The 22,226-nt window shown below is 36.7% G+C and overlaps 1 protein-coding gene across 3 annotated transcripts in view; it reads right to left on the reverse strand.

The window, feature by feature from the left end:
- Positions 1-22,226, reverse strand: part of IDE (insulin degrading enzyme) — a 78,423-nt gene that overhangs the window by 35,649 nt on the left and 20,548 nt on the right. For 2 of the 3 annotated variants that reach the window (XM_081157805.1, XM_081157804.1), the window contains exons 2-7: positions 16,793-16,977; positions 15,597-15,804; positions 12,359-12,528; positions 5,559-5,681; positions 1,098-1,210; positions 414-576 (exon numbers count right to left, since the gene is read on the reverse strand). In XM_081157805.1, coding sequence (XP_081013931.1) covers positions 414-576; positions 1,098-1,210; positions 5,559-5,681; positions 12,359-12,528; positions 15,597-15,804; positions 16,793-16,977 — 962 coding nt within the window. Of the gene's footprint in view, positions 1-413; positions 577-1,097; positions 1,211-5,558; positions 5,682-12,358; positions 12,529-15,596; positions 15,805-16,777; positions 16,978-22,226 lie in introns of those variants that run through there. The other variant, XM_081157806.1, reaches the window with a different exon arrangement.

A 22,226-nucleotide genomic window follows, 5' to 3' on the forward strand; every position in this document is an offset into this window, starting at 1 on the left:
GCCTGAGTTGAGAGGGCCTTGGAAATCGTTTATGGACTAGATCCTAGTATACCCTCCGGTTTGAAGGATAAGAGTAGACAAATAACAGGTACTGATGCTTTACAGAAATATTAAAAAATATCCAATGTGAGTTTATACTTTTTAACCTCTTTTTTAATTTAAAACATGCACCACAACATCTTATGAAATACCTAACCTTTACTGCTCAATGCTGAAGGGTAAATCAAATTATGAAAAAGAAAAAAACAAACAAAAAAAACCTAAGCACACTTAACAACAACCTTCGCTCTCTCCCATAAACCCAAAACAGTCTCTCATTCAAAAATGTTCTTTCATGGGAAAATATTTATGAGAAAATGAGAGCCAGAGTAGAAAGATACGGTGGCGTAACATGCTCAGAAGCTGACACTTACCTTTTGATTTCAGTTCTGATAACAGACTTCCAGGACCTTCATGCCCAATGAGATGACCAAGATAATGACCAGGATTTGATTTGTAGTATTTCTGAAGGTCAGGTATGGGAAATGTCACATAAAGATTCCTAATATCCTTAATAGGTACTATTTTGTACATTTGCTGGGGGAAAGAAAACAAATCACAAAAGATTAGCTACATACAACTCCCACTGAATAAAATATCTATAAACTATGAAGAATACTGATTTTCATAGAATTCCAATTCAAGAGAGACTCAATTGCCAAAGAAAAATCACACTGACCACAGAGAAATAATGACCCAGCCTCTTTTTTAGTGGGATGTCATTACAGTTGGTATAAAGTCCAGGTTTTGTCCCGTGGACCATGCAGCTAAACACTTCCAGGTGTTTGCCTTCTGGCACTGGATTATAGCTTTTACAGTCTGCCAAGGTTATAGCTACCAAAACTACTTTTATCATGCAAAGATCAGATTATATGGGTATCTTTTTGGTGATACATGTCCCTAAAAATGTGAAATTAATTTGATTTGATTATCTAGACAAATATTAAAAACTATATAAATAATAAAACCAAAATTTTCTATCTATTTTTTGGTAATCGAGACATATATAAGTCCATAAGTTTAAAAAATAAAACAAAACCAGAAATACATGCACTTACTTTAAGATGTTCTTCTTGGAAAGGGTGTTCAGGGAATTCTGGCAGTGGGACATTTTTGTTCTCTACTTCAGAAAATAACCTTACCACCAGATCAGTCAAGTCATCTAAAGATTCTATAAGAAAACAGATAAGGAAAACAGAACTTAATCTAATCATGATATATGACAAGTAGTGTTTAAGACCTTAGGATCACATACACATATATAAAATCATGTGGTACACTTTAAACTTACACAATGTTGTATATCAGTTATATCTCAATAAAGCTAAGGAAAAAACCTTAGGATTTCCTGATAAACCTCAGGACGGTTAAAAGAAAAACCCAGAATTTTTAAAAAACTGCTTTGGATAAAATTGAAGCACTTAGTTAAGTCCTATCAGTGCCTATATAACTTCTAAAGCTGTTCAGCAATATTGATAATGATTATACCTCACGTCTGCCTTTTTATAGTTTTAAGAAACTGTTAACACAAATGTTCTCCTGCAATAAATTTAGAAACAATAATTAGTTGCATTTGGAAACTGTTTTATCTATGATTCCCATACTAAACCATCAGCTAACAGATTGTGATATTCACTTTAAAAATAAACACAGCTCGGCCAGCATGGCTCAGTGGTTGAGCATCCACCCAAGAACCTGGAAGTCACCATTCAATTCCCAGGCAGGGCACATGCCTGGGCTGCGGGATGGATCCCCAGGAGGGGGCGTGCAGGAGGCAGCCAATCAATGGTTCTCTCTCATCATTGATGTTTCTCTCTCTCTTCTCTTCTCCCTTCCTCTCTCTAAAATCAATAAAAATGTATTTAAAAAATAAAATAAAAATAGACACAGCCTACACTCATTGTTAAAAGTCAAATGTTAGAGTTTGCAAGTGATCAATTTTGTGCAGAAATAGTTTAAAATGGTGAAAAGAATTCTGAGTGGGGGAATCAGGGGACTTGAATTCTAACCCCGGCTTTACCAAGCAACCATGTCTACTGACTACTTGAACAAACTGGTTAACCACTCCAGGTTCTGTAAAACAAGAAAGTTGGGTGGGATGATCACAAGTCTCTTCTAAGGTCTAACATTAAATAATTCTTTATTATAATATTCCAAACTCACTCAAACACTTTTAATCATTGATAAAATTATGTGGCCACTTAAAGTTCTCTTATGTTATTGCCTACCTATATTTTTTTATAAAGAGCTATACTTGCAAAAATTTATAAAGTTATAAGATGTTCACTGCACACTGTTTATAACAACAAAAACTGAAGATGACCTAAACATTTATAAATGTGTGAATGTTATGAAATGACTCTACATTAGAATTTTATGCAGCCATTAATGAGGAAGAGATCTGCATATGCTAACATAAAAATATCTCAAAGCTCTATTAAGTGAAAATTGCAGGCTATAAAACAATGCCATACGATATAATCGTGTTTCATTTTTTAACATACATACATATACGTAAGTATATTAACAAAATTCTACTTTTGGAAGTATAATAAGAAATGACTTAAGGTGACTATCTTTTTTTTTTTTGTAAATTAAGGTGACTATTTTTGAGAGAGGGTATAGTAGTCAGAGGACGGGGTGAGGAAGAACTTAATTTCCATTTTATGCCTTTCAGTGTCAGGTGAAATTTTTTCTATATATAGACATTACTATTATTCTAAAAAGGAAATAGTGAAAAAAGTTATCATTTTATATACAAGATAACCACTCACCTTGATTCTGTCTCCTCAAAAATAGGTTACTTATAAATGGTATAAACATCTATCACTTGTTACTGTCAGGAAGCATTTGGATCAAATGAGAAATTTCCCTTGATGTTCTATGACCCATTTTGAACTTTTTCATGAAACCTCTAGAGAGCACTTAATCACTATTTGAGAACTGCCCTTATATAGTCTGAAATTCTCTTCTAGGCCTATAAATGTGGGCACTTGCACTTTATTTACAAAACACACATTATTTTTACTTCGCTTTGACATGTACGAAGGACCCCCAAAATGTCCAGAGCCAAATAAAAGGCAAACCAGTGGCTGCTTGTTCTATGACAAGTGAATTCAGGAATGAAGCAGGTATATTTGGAGCAAGAGATGTCAGTGACATCTCTGATATAAAGAGACACAGATGGGACATGGAACATGAAACAAGGTGGACGGTGAAGTGCTGATGATGGCCAAGCCCTTTAGAGGAAGATTCTACCATGTGTGCCTTTCGAGTCTTAGTCTAAAAGCATAAATTCACAATATAGCCCTTTTAAGGTGAGGCAGCTTTAACAACACTGCAGCCTCTCTTCACCACTAAGCTGTGAGCGGCCAGGGATCAGGGAACCGAGTCTCATTCATCTGTACATCATTAGGAGTCGGTCTCCCAGTGTCTATACCTGATAGGTACCTATTTGCCAAGTGTCCAGGTAATTAGTGTGGCCACAGCTAGGGGGATGGCGCCGAGGGAGAACAAAGAAAAACTTGTTTTGTCCCTTTGTGACAAAGATCCTTCCACACAGTAACTCTTTCTTCCCTCCTCCTAGAAGGAGGAACGGATTATCCATTAATCCTCTAAGATCCTGCTTCCTCTTAACACTTCTGCACTGTAAGGACACCTGTCCCAGGCCCCTCATCAGGCCTACTGAGCTTAGCACAGGAGGTCAGTCACACTGGGAGAGGGAACTGAAACATCTCGCTTCTTTTAGACAGTATTCTGTCACCTCCACTACACCAAGAACACAGGGCAACGCTCATGTCTGATTCACCTGCTGTCATTAACCTGCCCAATAAGTGCTTATTGAAATCATGTGTTTTATCTCAATAGGACATAGACAAAAATACAGCTGAAGCATCTATTCCCAGGACCAGGCTCTAAATATCAATGATATCTAACACTCTAGACCTACCTACATTTAGAAAACACACAGAATTATAAACTATACATTTTTAAATCAGCCCTCACTTCTTGGACTCATTTTATATCCTGGTTCCTATTGCTTATTTTCTAACTACAAAAGTAACATCTGCCAATAGCAGACAACTTAGAAAAACAAAAGCAAAGAGAACAAAAGTCATCCATAATCCCATGGTTATGGGATGCTAAGTGTAGCCACCATTCATGAACCATTTGCTATGTGTCCAGCACTGTACTGAACGCTTTTTCTGCGTTATCACCATTAAGCCTCACAAGTATGAGGTACCACCTCCATTTTACAAATGCAAAACTGAAGGTCAAAGAATTGAAGTAGCTTTCTTAGCTCACAGACATACAACTGAACAGTTGGTATATTTGGAATTCAAACCCAGGCTTTCAGACTCTAAAGAATGAGTTCTTAACCACTATCCCACATTATGTGTTTTTCTACTTTCTCTTATGTCTTCCATTTATGTTTATTAGAATCTTTTTACATACACACATGGGATCACATAGCACGTGACGTTTTTATAGAGTGCTTTTGTTTTCTATTTTGTCCCCAAGCACCATCCCATGCACTGGGGACAAACAGTGAACAAGATTCTGGTATAGTCAGCAACAATGAACAAATATTTAGTATTTCAGGTGGTAATAAGTGTTATAAAGAAAAATAAAGCAGGTAGGACAGAAGATGGGAGGAGGAATACCATTTTCTACAAAACGCTCTATTATATTGCTATAACATCACTATTTTAGCCAATCTCCTATTTTAAACATTTAGATAGTTTTGCAATATTGACAAAAAAATCGTTGTACATCACCTGTTAGAGCAACTCTGATTATTTCCTTGGATTGTGCTTCTAAAAGTAAAAAGGTATTTTTCCCTCCCCATGTCCCCGCATTAACACAGACCAGGCAAAGGGCTGGGGCTGAGGTATATATGGGGTGGGTTTACTCTGCTTCCTCTTCTATACAGTCAGTGTAAGAACACAGACTGTGGTAAGCACCGGGAGGCCAAAATATACTTTTTAAAGGTAACGCATCTTGTTAAACTGTTCTCCAGAAAGTGTGGCATAATTGTATAAGTTGTAGACACTGCCACCAATACAAGAGTACCTCTTTTCCATGATGAGTATTACTTAAAACAAAAACAAAATTATGATAATTTAATAGGGGGAAACAACATATTACATTAGTTAATTTGCATTTTTTTAAAAAAATCAAACCTTTGTGGTTTATATTCTGAAGTTTTCCCAGTTCATCATCATCTGTCTTTTAATATTGTTCCTAATATTTTGAGTTATCAGGTCAAATCTCTCAATCTTTTCCTTTATACTTCCTTTCCTCATTTTATATGATTAAAGCACCTATGATTAATTTATATTTTCTTCAGGTTTCCATTTAAAGTCACCTAAGGTTTTTTTCCTAAAAGGAAATCATTTTCAAAAGCCTCTGAGCAGATAAAAGGTAATGTTGGATACCCTTCTTCCAAATACTTTGAAAAAGCAAAAATGGAAAACTTCTATTATCCAATTCAGTGAAAAAATTTTAAGGATTCTTACCTCGACCTAAAACACAAATAGCCATTAAGTTGGATGAATAGTAAGTAGAATGGAATTTCAGTAGCTCTTGTCTTACATCAATGCCTTCTTGGTTTGGTCTGGTCTCTAGAGTATATTTGTTACCTGGAAGGGAGGAAAAACATTTCTCAGAGAAGGCAAACTATGTGGGCTTAAAATTTTGTAATTATTACAACACTGCTATAAGGTGAACTTAAAAAACAGAGTTCAAGCGTACACACATAATGATTAGTCAAATATGTCTGAATGTAAGCTGGATAAAGAAGACAGACAGTATAGTACAAACTAGAAACATTTTGAACTATAGAGAATTTTCCCTCAGGAACTTAAAATGCTTTATAAAAATTATACTTCTTAAAACCCCTATGAAATAGTAGGTACTATGAGCACTTAGAAGACAAAATGAGATCCACATGGCCTTCATTCACACTTACTTTAATTCCCTACATGCTCCGTAATTAATTTACCATAGTCACTAAGGGATCTTTTTGGAATTTGCCAAGTTACTTGTGGAGATAAATGTACTATTCTTGGCTGAAGCATTAAATCTGTGATGTAAATTCTCATGAATTTGATCTAGACTGGTAAAAATAGGATGCGATGCTATTTTTATGAGTCTCAAGTGATGTACCAGTAGGAGATCTCTTATGATATCAAATAACTAATCAAATTAGGATGAAATATGCATATCAAAACAAGTAGCCAAACTAATTACCACCTTTCTAATAAATATCTTGCAATTTAGAGACTGAGATGGAATTTCAACGATTGGTCTCTCTCTAAAAATGGCGTCTTGACTAGAACTATCCTAAGATCCTACCTAGTATATCTTTATATATCTATATCTATATCTATATCTATATATAGATATATAAATATATATCTATATATATTTGGTTTTATTGATTTTAGAGAGAGATGAAGGGAGAGGGAGAGAGAAAGACAGAAACAGTCATCGATTGGCTGCCTCCTGCTGGGCAGGCCCGACTGGGGATCGAGCCCGCAACCCAGGCATGTGCCCTGACCGGGAATCGAACTGCGATCTCCTGGATCCTAGGTCGATGCTCAACCGCTGAGCCATGTAGGCCAGCCTACCTAGTATATCTTTTATTATTGTTCCTGCTTAAATGGGCTCCTGTCTTTCATCTGCAGGCAGAAAACTATGCCAGAACACATTCTTGATGTAATGGCTTGAAGTTCTCTCATTTTACAGTGAAACTTGAGAATTGATGGTACTTCCCTTTTTCACTAAATGAAAAATTCTAAAAGCCTCTGTCCCGAGGGACTAGGCTTAGAGCTTCCTTAGTCATTTACACCAACAAACTCAGATTCCTACAATATTTGGACAAAGACCAACACACTGGGATACCCGAATCTGGAGAAATTAAGATTTGTTTTAACAGACTATATATGTGATATTGGACAGAAATCAGATTTTTAGTCTAAACGTGATCCGATTTGCCTATTCACAATCTAGCCAAAACTCTTGTTAAAAAAAAAAAATCTCAACTCAAAGTTTACAAAGATCAAGATCATGGCCTCCACCTAGAACTCACCATTCTTTCAGGTTAACCAGCTCTAGCTCACTCTGCTTTGGTTTCAATGTCCCTGAACATCTTACCATTCTAATCTCTACTCCTTCTCTTTAGGTCCACTTTTAGTCTGATACAGTCCCATTTGTTTATTTTTGCTTTTGCTTCCCTTGCTGAAGGAGATGTATCCAAAAAGCTATTACTCAGACTTATGTCAAATAGTTTAATTCCTTTGTTTTCTTCTAGGAGTTTTATGGTTTCAGGCCTTACATTTAAGTCTGTAAACGCATTTTAAATTTATTTTTCTATACGCTTAAAAGAGCAGTCCAGTTACATTTTTTTGCATGTATCTGTCCATTTTTCCCAGTACCACTTGTTGAAGACACTATTGTTACTCCAGTGTACATTTTTACCTCCTCTGTCATAAATTAGTTGACCACATAAGCAAGGGTATATTTCTGGACTCTATTCTGTTCCATTGATCTATGTGTCTGGTTTGGTGCCGGTATCATACTATTTTGAATATTATAGTTTTGTAGCATAGTTTGAGATGAGGAAGTGTGACATCTCCAACTTTGTTTTGCTTCCTCAAGATTGCTTTGGCTATTTGAGGTCTTTTGTGATTCCGTATAAATTTTAGAATTATTTGTTCTAGTTCTAAGAAGAACACTAATATTTTGAAAGGAATTGCTTTGAATCTGTAAATTTGTGTAGTATCATCACTTTCACAATATTAATCCTTCCAATCCATGAGCACGATATATCCTTCCATTTATTTGTATCCTCTTCAATTTCTTTCGTGAATGTCATAGTTTTCAGAGGAAAAGTCTTTTACCTCCTTGCTTAAGCTTATTCCTAGGTACTCCATTTATTTTGATGCAACTGTAAACAGGACTGTTTCCTTCATTTCTCCTTCTGATTGTTCATTACTAGTATATAGAAATGCGACAGATTTCTGTATATTAATTTTGTATCCTGCTACTTTACTGAATTCTTTTAAGTCTATGTTTATGTGTGTGTGTGGATTCTTTAGGGTTTTCTATATGTAATATGTAATCTGCAAATAGTGATAGCTTTGGATGCCTTTTATTTCTTTTTCTGTTAGACAGCTGTGGCTAGGACTTCCAGTACTATGTTGAGTAACAGTGGTGAGAGTGGGCATTCTTGTCTTGCTCCTGCTCCTGATCTTAAATGAAAAGGTTTCAGCTTTTCACCATTAAGTATGATGTTAGCTGTGGACTTGTCATATATAGCCTTTATCAAGTTGAGGTGAGTTCCTTCTATACTCACTTTGATGAGTTTTTATCATAAATAGAATTTTGTCAAATGCTTTTTCTGCATCAATTGGAATAATCATATGATTTTGATCCTTGTATCTGTTGATGTGATAAATCACATTGTTTTGTGGATGTTGAACCACCGGTGCATCCCTCGTATAAATCCACTTGCTCGTGGTGTATAATCCTTTATTTTACTCTTGAATTTTGTTTGCTAGTATTTTGTTGAGAATTTTGGCATCTATGAAGAACACAGTTTTAGTATGCTTCTTTTCTTTTGGCAACTCTGGTAAATTATCTTGTGTTTAATGGGTGATCTGAAGATTTTCTTGAGTATGCAGACAAGTATATCATAAGGAAATAAAGTTTTCTTTTGCTTCCTTTCTACCTTTTACATATCACATTTCCCCCTTTACTTACTGCAATAATTAGTACCTATAGTACAACTGAACAAAAAAGTGATTAGAAGGTATTCTTGTTTTGTTTTTTACTTACAGTGGAAATTCTTTTGAAACTTCACCATTAATCATGATGTTTGCCATAGGTTTCTATCAGTGCAAGAGTTTTTGGTTGTTTTTATTCATGAATGAGTGCTGAGTTTTACCAAATATTTTTTCTAAGTCTACTGAAATGACTGCCTATGACTTTGATTTACTTAAACTGTGGACTGAAACCCATTTGATCTTAATGAAATAAGTTTAACGTATTGGCAGACCAGAATTTTTTAAAAAGAAATGATTTAACAGAGGGTACCAGACTTCATCCCAAGATGTGAGATAGATATTGTTTGGTAAAATTTTTGTTTTAGCCACTTACACAAACACACATGTATGTGGTCTGAGTTGCTAAGTAAAAATATCCTTCTTACCATGGGTTGTTTAAAAAAAGTTTGAAAGCCACTGATCTATATTATTCTTGAAGCATGAAAAAACACTGTAAAGGATGAACAATGCAAGGATTTTCTTAAAAATAAATAACAATAAATCATAATCCCTTGATGGGCAAAATGGCCCACATTCACAGAGACATCTGAAGTCACTCAAAAGTAAAATAAATAAATAAAGCATAAATTTCTGATAAGGACTCTTCTTTGAGGATCACTTTTACAAAATTTCCTGTATGTGTAACTTCTAGGGCTAGCTAGATCTTTCATCATATTTTCAAATGTATCTGACTTTAGAAATGACAGAACCTCTACTCCAAAAAGTTCAATGTTGGTTTATATTTCTAAAATCAGAAGGTAGCTTAGCATCTGCACTACTTCCATCAAGTTTCTGTCCTGTTGAGTCTGGCTTACACAACTCTTGGCTGTTTATATTACTTCATCCTTTGCTGACTAACTGCTTAGCCTTGTCAGTGGTTATAAAAACCAACCACTATGCCCTCAAACCCCACCCATATACATATGGTCATTCAATGTTTTCTTTGCCAATCACTCCTGAAACTTTCCTTTAGGACCTTTTATTTTTGCTTGTGAAGTAATATTACTCACTGGATTTATTTCTGGACAATTTATGGCTGCTTCCTGATTACATTGATTGTGATTTGTCACCAGTGAGGCTATTTAAAATAAGGCAACTCCCAAAAAGGAGCCTCAACTTGTTCTGCACAATAGCAGCATTGTTGGTATAAGTATCCAACCTACCAAAGAGACTACTTAAAGAACATGTAATAATTTTGAAAAAAATTTTAACTCACATTCCCTTCTTGATATCCCACATATGTCAGTTGATGTTCTCTACTAAAGGCACTTTTCAAACAAATTAGTTTTACACAGACATTTTAAGGACTACAGCATTCACCTTAGCAATGATACTGATACTGATTCGGTGCCAAGTATATAAATATAAAGAATACAATATCACTGGTTCTAACTGTGATTTTAAAAACAACTTCTAATTCTGTAAAGGTATGCTAATTGGCTGCTGCTGGGTATAATATTATGGTATCCAAGCTGAAAGAAAGCTTTCTCTATAGTCCTTTTAAAAAGTCCCCCAAGTTAAATTACATAATAAGCATAAATTTGAAAGTGCACTAAACAATCTATTAGTTATATGTAATTTTATAATCCCCAAAGCAGTATTTTTAAAATCATAGCAACCTATTATAATAATTACATCTGTTAAGTGGGAATGGCAAGAGTAGATGAGGAAAAGGGAGACTTTTTGGTTTTTACTTTAAATACTTTAGTACTGAATAAATATTTAAACACTTTTTAGTAAAAAACTGAATTTAAAAAGAGTACAATTATAAAATCAAGACTCTCCACATTAAGTTTCTTCCACACCCTATCATCCCCACCTCTAACCTTTCACTGTAGCACTCTGAGCGCAGAGGCTTGTGTGTCTTCTAGAGCATTCTCTCTGGCACAGGGCCATCCCCATAGCAGATGCTATGCTCTAGATGAGTAGAAGTGAGGGTGCTGGGAGCAGGAGGATTCAACAAGCCTTGAGGTGAGCATTAAAAATAGCACTTCTATTGACAAGTGAAGGGGATCAAAGTTTTGCCACCCTGATGTTGCCTGTTGGGATATTGATTTTAAGCTGTTTATTAAGAAACAAGGCTCAGAAAGAACCTTTGACCTTTCCCCTTCCTGCCTAAGAGATTTAGATGGAAAGACCTACTCCAGGAAGGGAATTTTAGGATATTCATTTTAGCCTAATTTGAATTAAGTGTGGTAAAAAGGAGGACTCCAGGCAGAAACCTGTTAGCTAGATACCCTGTGTCCCACTGTTTTTGCATTGCCTAGCAAGAATTTGCCTGCCTAGCAAGAATTTGCCTGGCACGTGTTCCCCTCTTTCTCAACTACCTATAAATCACCCATTCTCACTTCTCAAATCTAAGACCCCATTCCCCCAACCCCCTTTCCTCCTCTGTACAAAATGTCATATATATCCAAAGTTGTCTCACTGTTTTTGAAATTTTCATGCTTACATGAATTCCCCATGCGCATGTATTAAAATTTTATTTTTTCCTGTTAATATCTGTTAATTTGATTATTAGCCCAGCTAGAAGAACTTAAAAGATGGGAAGAAAAGTATTATTTAGAAAGTAGACTTTAGAATAAAAAGATCCATTATCTTCTCCCTTTGAAATTCTGGTTAATGTCTATTCACAACTCTAACTGCTGTGCTTAACATTAGAGCCCTATTTGAATGGGATGGCCAGAGTAACCCTCTACAGGGCAAATAATCACTTAGGTCACTGTTACTACAATTCTGAGAATATCGTCCTGAGTATTACGTACAAAGTCCAATGCCAAGAACCTGACTCCTGTTTGACGTTCTTCTTTTGGAACTACTAGCGAAAATGATAGTCATCTGTTAAAGAGATTATAACTACTTTTTCCTTGTTGTTTCTAATCTCTGAATTCAATGCTTTACCTTGCTACCCAACAAACTCACTTCATATTTGGTCACTGTTCTCAACAGCCTATCACTTTCATGAAGCCCTTATATGTAAGCTTCAGCCTCATCTTAGGTCATGAGTCACAAATATAGGTGCTTATACTGGGACCAGGAAGATACCTTAAGAGTAGGTATATGGTTTAAGAAATAAAAGGAAGGCCCGGCCAGGCATGGCTCAACAGTTGAGCATGGATCTAGGATCCAGGAGATCACGGTTCAATTCCTGGCCACGGCATATGCCCGGGTTGCAAGCTTGATCCCCAGGGGCGTGCAGGAGGCAGTCAATCAATGATGACTCTCTCATCATTGATATTTCTCTCTCTCTCTCTCTCCCTCCCCCTTCTTCTTTGAAATCAATAAAGATGTATTAAAAAAAAGAAATAAAAGGAAGTAACAATGATATAACAACCACTTCTAAGCTCCAGGCTGTAAGTTTATAAAAACAATATAGGTAAAAATGAGTTATGAAATCTCTCCTAAACTGTAAAATACAATACTACACAAAGAGGCCATGGGTTTAAATGAGGTCAAGGAGAACTTATGCATGAAATCTGCTGTTGACAAACCTGTCCCAAATTTGCTGAAGGGGTGTTTGGGATTCCCTGTAGCTTTTTCCAGCTGAAAGAGTCTCCAAGCATCGTTCATCACATTCTTCTCATGTTCTGAATCAACTGCATTCACCTCTCTGTCTTTGCAACTCTCGTCAAACAAGGGGCACAGAAAAAACTGTGCAAACCTAAGGGTGTGAAATATAATTTGAAAGCTGTCACTTTTTTTAAGTGGCCTTTAAAAAAAATGCTTGAAACTTAACAGATAGGAAATATTAATCCTACAGAATCAGAAAAAACTACCATTGCTACTAAGAAAAGGAATATAAAATATGTTCTAAGTAACATAAGAAAAATATAATATTGAACCTATGTAAATTCAGAAGTCGATCTACCCCAGAGTGTTAAATAATCAGTGAAAATATAAAATGATTACCTCCAATAATGACACAGATTCCCATGTCTTTTTCCCACACCACCAAGCAGTTCTCCGACACCAGCTAGGTATCCCACAATTCAGCTCAATTATGACACTATCTGCCTAAAGCTTAGATGCTCAGTCCTATAAGACTGCCTACCAGTCACCAATCACAAGTCCACATTGTCACCTAGGCTTCTGACCAACCCTCTGAACAACACATTGGAGGGATTCCACAACTTCCTCCTTGGATACAATTAATTTACCAGAGCAGCTCACAGGACTCACAGAAACATTTTACTTAGTAGATTACTGGTTTATTATAAAAGGATATAATTCAGGAACAGCCAGATAAGAGATGCATAGGGCAAAGTATGTGGGAAGTGGTGAGGAGCTTCTGTCCCTATGAGCATGCCTCTCTCACCAAATCTCCATGTGGTCAAACCTAGGAGCTCTCCAAATTCTGTCCTTTGGGGTTTTTAGGGAGGCTCCATTACATAGGCAAGAATGATTAAATCATTGACCACTGGTGGCTGAACTTAATCTCCAGCCCCATTCCCCTCCTTGGAGATCTAGGGGTAAGACTAAATGTTCCAACTCTCTAATCACGTGGCTCCCATCCTCAGGTTACATAGGGGCTTCCCCAAAGTACTCATTAATATAACAAATGACACCTTTATTTCTCTCATCGCTTAGGAAAATGCAAGGGTTTTAGGAGTTATGAGTCAGGACCAGAAAAAAAAGACCAAATATATATTTCTTATTATAAATCACAACGTCACAACACCAAAAAGTCAAAGCACATTTACAGAGACAGCAACAATCTATTTCAGATTGGCAATTTGGCCTATCTATGAAGATCCTTGTTATGAATGGCCAATTCCCAAAAAAAGAAAAGGCAGGTGACAGTTCTTAGGCAAGTAAATCTTAAATTTACAGTTTTAGGTGCAATTTCACTAAGACTCAGACATTTTAGGACAATCTACGTGACCTAGTTTTAAAAGGCTCTATTTGAATTTTTCTCCTTATGGAAACAAACAAACAAACCTACTTTAATTGGGGGGGGGGGCAATGGAGTGAAAAACCTATGACCTAGTTTGACTAAGATGTAACTATGGGCTTCTATGAAATTTTGAGTATTTTAAATTTTTAATAAGCAGTGATTCCACAAATAACATGGCATGTAACCCTAACATAAGTAACTAATATGCTTTTCTTGAGGCTATTCTTTAATAGTAGTACCAAGTTTAACTAAGATATCTTTAGTTAAGAAATTAACTCTCCTATATCAGGTTGCAATTTAAATCATGATTTCATATAGTAATTCTTAAGAAATTTCAGCACCCATCTTATAAAAACAAGATCCAGGATTCAGATGAAGCCAAGAGTAGAAGGTATGTCTGAATGAAGCTACTATTCAGTGGACCTAAGAGACTCCTGAGCTGTAACATCTCAGCAATTTTACCTCACACAGTCCAGCTGTTAAGGAGGCTGTTATCATTTGATATTTATTTTAAGCACATAGTGAATATAATACTATGATAAGTACTTTACACATACTAATCCAAAGAAAAATCCATCTATCTGTAGTCTATAATCAAAGATATATTGAGACAGAGCTATTTCTGGACATGCAACCTCTTTTACCTACCTCAATATATTCAGGCTGGAAAAAGTGTCTAATAGCTACATACCATAGCTGAATAGGCCCACATAAAGGGTCATGATTGTGACACAGTATAAGCCTTTTTTTTTAAAAAAAAGATGCTCTTATACAAATGTTTTTTTCACTCTGAGCTAAGTGACAGACATCTCCATCATACAGAGATCTATTATATGAACATCTGCAGTAGCATTTGTAAAGCAGGGAATTAAATTCAGTGTATGATCCCAGGGAACTCATTTTAATGTTAGTGTTCTGGGAATACATATAAAAGATGATTATACCTCAAAGCTGCTGCCTAAAGATTGAAACACAAGCTAGAATAAGGAACAGGCTACTTTGACCCAGCCATGTATCCTGAACCCATGCCTTTACCTTGTTGATATTCCTTGTGCTAAGGAATAAACTCAAACTATTAGGTTGCTTAAAAAAATAGAACTATTATTAATATAAGTCAACAAAGTTGACAATTACTATAACTGCAAAGTCAAACTCATTACAGACCCACTGAAAAGCTTCAGATTACAACTTGATAATACAGAAAACTATAAAAACTTGCCAAGAAAAAAATTACACTTTGAATAATGAATCGAATCACTGATATAACAAAAAATTTTAAATTGTTAGCTGTATAGAAACTTGACCAAGAATTTAAATCGGCCTAAGGGAGTTTGCTATAGAAAATACTTTCACAAAATGTCCCCACAGTTGAAACTGTAGGTAAAAACAGTCTGTATCTACTAAGTATTCTTGAGAGCAGAGGAACTAAAGGAGAATCGAGTATTTAAGCTCTAGCATTCTGGAATAGGAATATGTTTGAAAAGACATCCAGGGCACTCCTACAGTTTCGTTTTCATCATCTGCTTCACAATAATACCTGTTAGAATGGGAAGGACTGTGAGAATTTTATAAGGCAATAAAGCATTTTGTAGGCCTGAAGGCTGGTTTAAAGTCATACCATTATTTTTCCTCTACCATAAGTAAATATATAAGATCACTTATTATTTTTCTTTTTTTACAAAACCCGAGGTTGGGGGGGCGGGGATACTGATTAAAATACCTTTTGTTAAGCTATAAAGCTGTGAGGATATCTTTATAAAAATAATTGTTACTATTACTAGAATTAATGTGGTAAATGCACAAAGTTGGATAATTCATAGAGCATTCAGCATTACCTGTCTAGGGCACCTTCTAGGTGTTCATGGGAAACATCAAAATAGTAATTGGTATGTTCTCCACTAGTAAAAGCATTCGAACTTCCCGCATGCTCGCTGAGAAACTGGCTGTATTCATTTTCTTTAGGGTATTTCTTTGTTCCCAAAAATAGCATATGCTCACAAAAATGACTTAAGCCAGCAATATTTGGAGGATCTGACAATGAACCTGAAAGAGTAGAGAAAACATATATATTATAAATCATTTTTTATGTTGAAAGATATCAAGTACAGATAAGTTACAAATGATTTGAAACTTCTGTTAGCATGAAAACTCCAATCATACAATCAGAGAAATTTAAGCATAGGCTGCTCTAAAATAATATTGTTTAGTTCTAGATCCATCTTTTGACATGAATCAGTTGGTGACCTTGGGCAGATTGTAACCTCTCTAGACATTAGTTTCCTCACACATCACACTGGAAGGAAGGAGTTGAATTCACTATTGTTTTGTGGGGGTTTTTTTGCAGGAGACAACATAGCAGAGTGCTAAGAGCACTGGTTTGGGGGTCAGCAGCTCTACTAGCTGTGAAACTCTGGGCACAATACTTTACCCATCTTGCCTCAGTCACTTTTCTATATATACCTAACTTAAGAAAGTTGTGTGAATAAAAATTAGATATTTGCAAAGCACATTGCATTGCGCTCGGCAATAATTATTTGTTCAACATAGGATGGTTATTACTTTATTTCCTCAATTTTAAAATGCCACTGAGTTAAACAAAAGTTTTTCAGAGAGGAATAAAAAGAAAATATGCCTTGCTAAATGTACATATAGATAAGAAGCAACTTGAGTAAAGCAGCATTAAATGTGGAAGAAATGTGCACACAAGAATCTAGGAAATCTATTTTCTAGTGTACCCAAAGTGTACAAAAGTGAAAGCATTAGAACTGTTACAGTAAAGGATGGGAATGAATTTCCTTGCTACTAGGCCACCTCAGCAAGGTACCTAACAAGATGCTCTTGGTAAATGTAAAATTATTGACTTAGATTAACTGTAGATTACCAAGGGCTGTACAGGGCTACTGTACAAAGTGAGATACATTAAACTGGCACCTGTTAGGTCTTTATTTGCACAAATACGGAAAGTTCAAATAAATGTCAGCATTAGGTCAACAAAACTGAACAAAGCTTAATTCACCATTTTAAATTGTACCTATGTGTACATCAAGTGCTGCTGATGACTTATCCGTGGTGGGATCACTGATGAGAAGTACTTTGATGCCATTGGCCAGCTCTAGCCCACGGTATTCTCGCTTGTCTTCGGGAGATTTGATAATATGATTTCCTAGTTGCTTGATAGCTGGATTATTCATTTTGCTGTAGGTCGTTCTGTGGAAACTTAAAAGAAAAAAATTAATTGTTAGATTGTGGCTGTTTATCTTTTTTTTAAGAACGAAAAGTAGCACCAAACAAACCAGATAGTGCACCACCAGATTAAAAAATATATATCTGGAGGAAACTTTTTTTAAAATATGTTTTTATTGATTTCAGAGAGAGGAAGGGAGAGAGAGAGAAACATCTATAATGAGAGAGTCATTGATTGGCTGCCTCCTGCCCTACTGGGGATCAGCCTGCAACCCAGGCATGTGCCGTGACAGGGAATGGAACAGTGACCTCCTGGTTCATGGGTCAATGTTCAACCACTGAGCAAACCCAGCCAGGCTGGAGGAAACTTTTTACAGCTTATCTACAGGATATAATCATTCCACTCCTCCCTCTTACCCATCATTCTTTTAGAGAAATGTTAACAGTATTGCTTCTGTAGAGCCATATTTAGGACAGCACATGATGGGGATTTGAGACTGGATAGGTTGGGCCATGAGTTGGTCAATGTGCTGACCTAGAATAGTTTTCAATTACCAATAACTGCTTTCCCACATATTTCAGAGGCATCTGCTAGAGTAAGTGTGCTGAGAGGTACAAGAATTATTGCAAGGTCATCCAAAACATTGCTCAATCTGATGACATTCAAAGACAGGGCAGATCTAGAACTCATCAGTCTGGTATGCACATGCTCAGAACATAGGGAACAACATCCAATGAGGAAAAATCCTGTGAAGTCCTAACACAAAATAAGAGACTTGGGCTGTCTTATGAGTCATGGCAGCAAAAGTAGGAACATGAAAACAAAGTTGGAAGGACCCCAAGTAATTTTTGTAGTCTGGTTCAAAGGTGAATGCCAGAGCAAGAACAAGTTCAGTGATCTTAAGAGAGATGTTAAATTGTCTTACAAAGGACTTCCTTCCCTTCCTCTGATAGTCCTCTCCTTTCTTCTCTAAGAAAGCTAGAGTTGCGGTGATGGAAAGAAACTATCAGCACAGAGTCCTGAAGTACTATTGAAAGCTATGCAGGGATTATTAGTGCTGCAAAGGGATTTTCCAGAGCATGAGGTATGTATGTTTTTGAGACTAAGAGTAGATGCTATTTTTGTCTATGTTGGGAACTGCTTAAGAGATAAAAACTGAGCCCGCTACTATTAGTAGGTGAATATACTAATCAAGTAAAGCCAAAAACATATCCGAAACTATAGAGGAAAAACGACCCTGTGCTACCACATTTGTTTCTTACCTGGAAGACAAAAGAAGTGGATCTGACTGCTCCTTAAATCTGACAGACATCCAGATTTAAAAGTAAATCAGAGGGAACTTAGATAGACATATGATTATATCAGATAAAAGCTTTATTTTTTGTGTTAAATCTCTAGAGATTAATGGAGGGAAACTTCCAGTTTGCTTTTATCAGAAAAGCTTCCTCTCTAAAATAATCTGTAACTAGTCTTCTAAGTAAGAATTGATCAACCAAAGAGGTTTGCTCCTATTAAGATTGTCCCTGATATCTTCTTTTGAAGAGAATATTTGGAAAATTAAAGATCAGTAGTATAGGTCATACTAAATATATTAATACTGTTTTTTAAAAACCACATAGTACTTTATAGAGACAGTGCTAATAGTTCTGCCATATTTATAGTAAAAATTTATTGAAAAACAATATAATACTAACATTTTTGGGATATAAGGCCACTGTTGGAACATTCAAAAGCAATTTGGAAGTGAAAAGACATTAGTAACAACTCCCTTCTACTTCATTAGCCATAGGCCACTTTAAGACCAATGTCAAAGACAGATGAAAATATCTGAGTGCAAAGTCTTAGAAAATGGTGTTTTGTAGTTGAAAAAAAAAATCTCAGGGTAACAGAAAATGGTCTATCTAAGCCTCCAAAGACAGGCGCAATAATAATAATGCTGGTTAAGGTATTTCCCCAAGGGCAATGTGTTTGGACTGCAGCAAATGCCTTGTTAATAGCTGTTTTCAAAAACCTTAACTTGGGTTCAATATAAATTACTATTTTAAAAAAGTGAGTTCCAACCTAGCAGCAACATTAAGATTAAATAAGCCACGAGGCAGCCTCCATTAAGATCCTCTAGCCAGAAGGGCAGCACTGCAAGGCGACAATAAGAAAACTCTGTGCACCAGAGATGCCTAAGTCCCCTGCAAGACTATCAGGGGAGGGGAGAGGGCTGGGGTGCTAGTGATGAATTCCACTAAGTGGGAGTAAAAACTAAAGGTATTTTGGTTCCACTGCCATTGTTTACACCCAAAGCCCTCTACTGTACATGCTCAGCTAGTTTGACTTAGGGGAACCAAAATGGTGGGGCTCTAAAACTTCTATCCAACCCCCATCTGCAGCAAGGAGAGCAACTACAGATCACTTAGGTAGGGCAAATTGTCTTATTCTGTGGGAGGTGAAAAATTCATTATAATTAAGATAATCACCCTCAACTATAGGCTGCATTCGGTACTTTTTTCAGGGTTCAATCTCTTTTGTCCAGATTTTCATTTTCTTATAGGAAAAAATATGATCAGAGGCATTATATAACTCATTTTGGACACTGAAGCTATGGCTTATTAATATTTAGTGTGGCTAAGAATAAAGAGATAGAATTATTCTATAAGTCAAACATAAAAATTAGTCCAACTATTTTTAGACATTTGTATATGAGATCAGGGACAACTATAAATTTCTAAGCTGGCAATGCTCCCAAATCAAATATGAATTCTTGAGAAAGCAAAAGCCAAAAGGAATAATAGCAACATTTTCAAACAAGATCCTGCCCAGCAATCCATATTCAATAGGCGCGGCTGGCTTTACCTATAGCATATCTATCAACACACCCTGCAACAATGATTCTCACCTTCTGCAGAACTTAAGGAAGTGATCTGGAACTCCTCCTGTTGATGAATTCATCAACAGCTTGCCTGTCTCTGTATTTATACTCATGAGATCACATGTCTATCCATCTCAGCTCATTAGCATAGAGCCTTCAAAACTAATTTTATTTATTGCAAATGTTCTCCAATATGCACCCAACAAAGAGTGAGCAAGCAAGTATTCTGACTTTTAAATGACAAGCTAGTGCTAAATCAAATGCTTTCCCAGACATTTATTTGATATTTTTAACTTGTCAAAGTCAAAATCTTAGAAGCAATAAAATTACTTTCAATTTCAGGGACATTATCACACATTGGAAACTTCATCATAAGGCACAGAATTGTCAGTGTTCAGCATTCTGATAAACTGGGAGAGATATTTAGTAATTACAGCATATTTTGTAATTTTGCTTAGAATTTAAAACACAGAAGGTAGAAGCTGGAAGAGCCATTAGATGTTATCTAGTTCTTTGCAGTTCATGGACTAGCAGCTCCCCACAGCTTGTTAAAAATGTAAAATATCCGAAACCACCAGAGACCAACTGAGCCAGAATCTGCATTTTAACAAGATCCCCAGATAGGCTAGCCCCCTATCCAATTTATAAGGAAACTGACACTCAGGGACCTTAAATCACTTGTCCAAGATCATACAGCAAAATGCTACAATTAGAACTCAGTTCTTAACTGCGCCCACCCCAGCACCCCCATATCCAAACAAACTAAGGAGGCCTATGAAAATTCAGACACCACACCATGCATGCTAGCTTCAAAGATAAGTATGCCAGAGCCCTAGCTCTGAAGAAACCCAGGCTAATGACAAGATATGAAAACAAGTCATCTTTTAACTGTGTGACACAGGTGTCCCCAGGGTACTATGGGAGTAATGAAAGGGGGCAACAACTTTGCAGAAGGGGAGAAAGGAGAGAGGGTAGGTGAATAGAAGCATGCCAAATAAAAGGAAGGGAGAGCTGAGCAAAGGACTGGTGGTGAGAAAAAGAGATGAGGCATAAAGCGGAAATACAAGAGCTTGGTGTAAACAGAACTACAATCAGATCATCCACTGAGAGGTCATAGACTTTTATCTGGACATATAAAGGCCTAAACTGCAGGTTTGCAAAAACAAATTCCCAAATAGGTCATTTCCAAATTCAAATTCCCAAATAGGTCATTTCCAAATTCGCATACCAAGAAGAAATTTTTCTGCAAATAATCTTTCATTCAGATTACATTTATTTATTTGTTATTTTATCCTCGCCAGAGGATGTTTTTTCCATTGCTTTTCAGAGAGCAGAAGGGAGACGTGTCGATTGGCTGCCTCCCGAACCCGCCCGGATCAGGGCTGGGATTGAGCCTGCAACCAAGGCACACGCCCTTGGGCCGGAACTGAACCCGGGGCCCTTCAGTACGAGGGCCGATGCTCTAACCACTGAGCCAAACTGGCCAGGGTGGGATGACCTTTTACAGTCTTTTTTCCCCTCCTAGCTCTTTAAATATTTCAGTGTATTGAAAAGACTGAGGAACCTTACTTTGCCTTTTGTTCCCTACCTACCCCCATAGTCCCAAGGCATATATTAAAGTTAGACCTGATCCATTTATAATTTCTAAATGAATGACCTATAAACCCAAACAGGTATATGAATGATCACGTAATAGTCAACTATGTATCAGCCTCCCTGCTGTGGAATCCACCCACCTGCTCCCAGCCACAGGCGGAAGCTGAGCCTGCCCTGTGGCACTCCAGAACCAGGAGGAGGCTCCCAGAGAAATGCCTGGGCTCAGAAGCACACCACAAACAATCCTTCCCCACAGGAAGCAGCGGGAAGAGACTCTGAAGGCAGTGGTGGTATGAGCCCGAGGATGCCTCACTATAAGGCTACATATTCCCAAATACTATTTACATCACGTGGCTTAAAAAATAATATGTCTCAGGGAACCACCTACCTACGGCTCTTCAGTTACAGGGACCAGTACACGTCACCTCATACACAAGTTAGATCATAAAGGTGGGTATAAACTACAATCCTGGCAATTAAATCCTATTTTCCCACAATGAGATGCTTTGCCTTTGTTTCAGTCAAAATGCCAGCTGTGCCCGGCCCAGCATGGCTCAACGGTGCAGTTCGATTCCCGGTCAGGGCACATGCCCGGGTTACAGGCTCGATCCCCAGTCAGGGGCGTGCAGGAGGCAGTAGATCAGACTCTCTCATCATTGATACTTCTCTCTCCCCCTTCTTCTCTCTGAAATCAATAAAGATATGTTTAAAAAAAAACACTTTCTTAAAAAGAAAAAATAATGTCAGCTGTTCTAACTCTGTGCCTTCTGGAAGGGTATTTACAAAGAATGAATAAATAAATAAGCCTTTAAACGAATAAGGACT

This window comes from Miniopterus schreibersii (assembly GCF_964146895.1).
Source record: "Miniopterus schreibersii genome assembly, chromosome: 14".
Classification (NCBI taxonomy): Eukaryota; Metazoa; Chordata; class Mammalia; order Chiroptera; family Miniopteridae; genus Miniopterus; species Miniopterus schreibersii.